Consider the following 5254-nt stretch of genomic DNA (forward strand, 5'->3'; position numbering starts at 1 on the left):
CTATAGTGTGGCATTCTGGGAGTTATATAGATCAGTAGTCTTAAATTTTATTTTACAGTTAAATATGTTATGATGAAAACTGTAATGTTATTTGAGTTTATTGTAAATGACATAAGCGATGCTATGTTTGATAAATGTTGTAAATGTTGTAAGCGATTATTCAATAAAACGCCATCTTGTCGTCCTGACTTTACATGGTGTCAGAAGTTAAAAGCGAGGATTTATGGAGCAACCAAAGCCTCCTAACCATCTTTCGATGGAGGGAAATCTCGCAGAAAACTGGAAAGAATGGATTCAAGGATTTGAACTCTACCTTACAGCAACGGGAATAGGCGAAAAAGATGAGAAAGTCCAGGTCGCAACCTTCCTACACATGGCCGGCATCGAGGCACGCCGCGTCTACAATACCTTTGGAATCACAGGTGATGATGTTCACAAAATAGAAGTACTCAAAACAAAGTTCAAAGAATATTGTGAACCCCGAAAGAACTTAACATATATTAGACATGTGTTTTTTACACGCAATCAAGGTCACGATGAGCCCACTGACAATTATGTGACAGACTTGAGGAATAAGGCACAACAGTGTGAATTCGGTAGTTTAGCAGATGAATTAATTAGAGATAGGATAGTGTGCGGAATTCAAGATGAAGCGTGTCGTGCACGTCTACTCAGAGAATCGGATTTGACATTGGCAAAAGCAATCGATGTGTGCAGAGCTCAAGAAATGAGTACGAAACAGCTTAAATCTCTGAAAGGATCCGAAGAGCAAGCGATAGCAGCAATACGTAAGTCACACTCTACTAGAAAATTCAGCTCACAAAAGAACACTAAACATGATAAACAAAGAACAGATAATCAAAGGCCGGAAAGTACTACAGGGAAGCCATGTCGTAATTGTGGAAGGAAACACATGGTAGGTGACTGTCCCGCTTATGGCAAAACTTGTCATGTGTGCCAGAAGATGAGAAGAAAAATCATTTTGCTAAGTGTTGTTTGTCGAAACAGTCTAACTCTGCAAAGAAAATTCACACCGTAGGAGTCCCACCGAATGCAGATTCTGACGCAGATACTGAACTTTTCATTGGAACTCTACTTGTTAACAAAGTCGACCAAGACAGAAGTGATTGGGTTGAAACGTTGACAATCAATGACCGCAAGGTAGAATTCAAGTTGGACACAGGCGCTCAAGGAAACATTATTCCAAAACATGTGTTTGATCAGTTGGAATTAGATGATCATCAGCTTAAAAACACTAAAATCAGATCAGTGGCATATGGTGGACACAAAATCAAACCGAAAGGCACCAAGATTCTGGAATGCTCAGTGCGTGGCCGAAAGTATGACTTACCATTTTTCATTGTCGATACAAATGCACGGGCAATACTGGGTAAGAATGCATGTACAGAAATTGGATCGATTGTGCGGGTTCATTGTGTGAAAAATGAGTCGACAAAGGAAAATGTACTGAAAGCATATGATGATGTTTTCAAAGGACTTGGTGAACTTCCAGGGAAACACCATATCAAGATCGATGAAACCATAACTCCAGTGATACACCCACCGCGTAAAGTCCCTGCAGCACTTCAGGACAAAGTAAGAACAGAACTTGACAGAATGGAAACGTTAGGGGTTATCACGAAGCAAGACGAACCAACGGATTGGGTTCATAGTCTGGTGACAGTACGCAAACCTAACAAGTTAAGACTTTGCATTGATCCAAAGGACTTGAATCGTGCGATCAAGAGAGAACATTACCACTTACAAACAGTCGATGAGGTGATCGAAAAGCTTCCGCAAGCTAAAGTATTCTCCAAGTTTGACGCGACGCACGGGTTTTGGCATATCAAACTTGATGAGCCCAGTTCAAAGTTATTGACATTTAATACACCGTTTGGGCGGTATAGATACATGCGTTTGCCCTTCGGAATCAGTTCTGCGCCGGAAGTATTTTCTAAACGAGTTCAAGAGATGTTCTCCGATTTGTCGGGCGTGGAATGCATTGTTGATGACATCCTTGTTTGGGGAGAGACTACTGCAGAACATGACTCTCGCGTACAACAGATGTTACAACGGTGTCGCGAAATGAACTTTAAGCTAAATAAGAACAAAGTGGAATTTCGTGTACCGGAAGTTAGGTATGTAGGACATTTGATCACAAACAATGGCATCAAAGTAGACCCCGAGAAAGTCCGTGCAATAGTGGAGATGCCACCGCCTGATGACGTATCAGGAGTTAAGCGCGTTTTAGGCGTTGTTCAGTATGTGTCGAAGTTCATTCCGAACTTGTCGGATGTGACCGCTCCACTTCGTATACTTCTACAACAAGACGTAGAATGGCACTGGGATGCGCCCCAGCAGGAAAGTTTTGACAGACTGAAACAGTTAGTATCTAGTACCCCTGTACTACGTATTTACGATGTACGTAAGCCAGTAAGGATTTCGGGAGATGCAAGCTCGAAGGGATTAGGTGTTGTACTTCTTCAAGATGCACACCCGGTAGCATACGGTTCGCGGGCGTTAACGGAAACACAGAAGCGTTGTGCTCAGATCGAACGCGAGATGCTGGCGATTGTATACGGATGCGAGAAGTTCCATCATTACATATATGGACGAAGCGTGACCGTAGAAACGGACCACAAACCCCTTGTCGCAATCTACAACAAGCCATTGTACCGCGCGACTCCTAGACTTCAACGCATGCTCATGAGATTACAGCGATATGATCTCAAGCTAGTATACGTACCAGGTAAGGAGATGCACATCTCAGATGCACTGAGTCGGTCGTACCTGAAAGAAACTCCCGAGATTCTTGTTGATGACGAGATAGACGTTGATTGGATTGAGGCACAACTTCCGGTATCACCAACAAAACTGCAACAGCTCAAAGAAGCAACTGCTGCTGACGAAACACTACAAACATTGAAAAATACCGTGTTGGTTGGTTGGCCGATCGACCAATCAAATGTTCCATTGAATATTATTCAATTTTGGAATTATCGTGATGAAATTACTGAAATAGATGGACTCCTATATAAAGGTCAACGACTGATGATACCTACCAGCTTGAAAACAGAGATGTTGAACAAGCTACATGAAGCTCACATGGGCATTGTGAAAACACAGACACGAGCACGAGAAATACTGTTTTGGCCCAAAATGAATCAGAACATTGAAAACTTTATTGGGCAATGCGCAGTGTGTAACAAGTACAGGAATTCTAACAGCAAGGAACCAATGGTACCACAAGAGATACCTTCACGTCCGTGGGCCAAAGTTGCGGCAGATATGTTCCAATTCAAAGGTTCGGAATACCTTTTGTGTGTCGATTACTATTCCAAGTATCCAGTTAGTTCGTATGCCTACGACAACCAGTTCACAAACAATCACTACTTTTAAATCAGTGTTTGCTCGTCACGGCATCCCGATGGAACTATTCACGGATAACGGACCACAGTTCTCGAGTTATGTATTCAGGAAGTTCGCGAGTGATTGGGATTTCGTTCATACAACTTCAAGTCCCAGATATCCACAGTCAAACGGGCAGGCGGAAAGGTGTGTTCAAACAGTTAAGAACCTACTTAGGAAGGCTGGCGAATCAGGAGGTGACATTTATACGAGCCTTATGAATTATCGTGCATCACCAATTGATGGAATAGGACTGTCGCCATCTCAGCTACTCATGAATAGACAGCTGCGTACCAAGTTACCGATTACAGCTAACATGTTGAATTCGAAAGTAGTCGAATCCTGCAAAACACAACTTGCTGCGCGCCAAGGGAAACAGAAACACTACTATGACCGACAATCTTCAACGTTGCCCATCATGAACAGAGGTGAAATAATTCGTGTACAGAAAGACTCAAAACAATGGGAACCTGCTGTCGTAGATCAGAAACTTTTCGACCGATCGTATTTAGTACGCACAGGTGATAACAAGCTGTATCGCAGAAACCGCAGGCATTTACTTAAAACGGGTGAAACTATGTTGCCATCTGATGCCTTAGATGGTACCGAACCGATGATTGACGAGTCACCACAACCGCATCAGGATCAATCCGACGCGTCGACCACTTCACCAGAGAAGCCTAAACCACATGAAATTTCGAACACCCTGCGTCAGGAACCAAGACCACAGCGAACAGTGAGGCAACCAAAACATCTTGAGGACTTTATTTACAAATAAACTGTTATTTGAGTTTCTAGTCATCCTAAGGAAGGAAAAAAAACTGTTATCTTCTTTTAAAGACTGATTTTTTTGTTCTTAAAAAGGGGAGATGTAATGTTATTTGAGTTTATTGTAAATGACATAAGCGATGCTATGTTTGATAAATGTTGTAAATGTTGTAAGCGATTATTAAAAAAAACCGCCATCTTGTCGTCCTGACTTTACAAAAACTTTTTACACAAGTAATAAAAGTGTGTTTAAACAATTTACACTGTAGCTATCAGATTCTTATTTTGCGGGCTAATTATATAGTACACGGGTTCCACATATTGATATTGTCACATATATTTTGGTTCCAGCCCCTTATTGATCACTCGTGTTGTGGTCTCCAAAAGCGAGAGATCAATGAGTAGCTGGGGCGAGGACCAGACTATGTTTCGAGTAGCCAAAAATATATGTATTTGTTTTGCATGATGAAATCATTGATAAAGCTTAAACTTGTAATCATGCGGATATTAAGAACCGGGTCAAAGATTTAAAACGCCGTTTTGGGATATATACACATATTACCTCCCAGCGATCGTTTCACTCGGGTATTTGACTTTGTTGGTCATATTCAAGATCTGGTTGTGGATAATGTAGTTTACCTGGATGATTTTCCTGTTCCGTTGATGCGATCGACCTTGCATCTACATGTATTCAAGTTAAATGTCATTTACCAATTTTTGTTCTTTGTATTACATTGGTTGTAGGCCATATACACCATCTTTCTATCACGTTTGCAATACCGATAATGAAATTCCTATAAGCAATACAAAGTAGAGAGTTGGGCAAACACGACCCTGGATATACCAGAGGTGGGATCAGGTGCCTAGGAGGAATAAGCATACCCTGTTAACCTGTCACACCCGTCGTGAGCCCTATATCTTGATCAGGTAAACGGAGTTATATTTATAGTCAAATCAGTGTGCCAAGAACGGCCTAACAATCGGTTTGAAAGAAGTCAGAGAGCATTGACCCAATGATAGGTTGTGTTGGCAAACTATGTTGTTATATGTATAACGACCATGGAATTTGCGAAATGCT

General features: G+C 41.6%; 1 protein-coding gene across 1 annotated transcript; it reads left to right on the plus strand.

Moving 5' to 3' along the window:
* The first annotated feature begins 223 nt into the window (after positions 1 to 223).
* On the plus strand, positions 224 to 3399 carry LOC125669254 (uncharacterized protein K02A2.6-like). Its single transcript, XM_056161534.1, has 2 exons — positions 224 to 788; positions 1040 to 3399. The coding sequence occupies exons 1-2, from the start codon at positions 224 to 226 to the stop codon at positions 3397 to 3399; spliced, it is 2925 nt and encodes a 974-aa protein (XP_056017509.1).
* Positions 3400 to 5254: the final 1855 nt, after the last annotated feature.

This window comes from Ostrea edulis, chromosome 4 (assembly GCF_947568905.1).
Source record: "Ostrea edulis chromosome 4, xbOstEdul1.1, whole genome shotgun sequence".
NCBI lineage: Eukaryota > Metazoa > Mollusca > Bivalvia > Ostreida > Ostreidae > Ostrea > Ostrea edulis.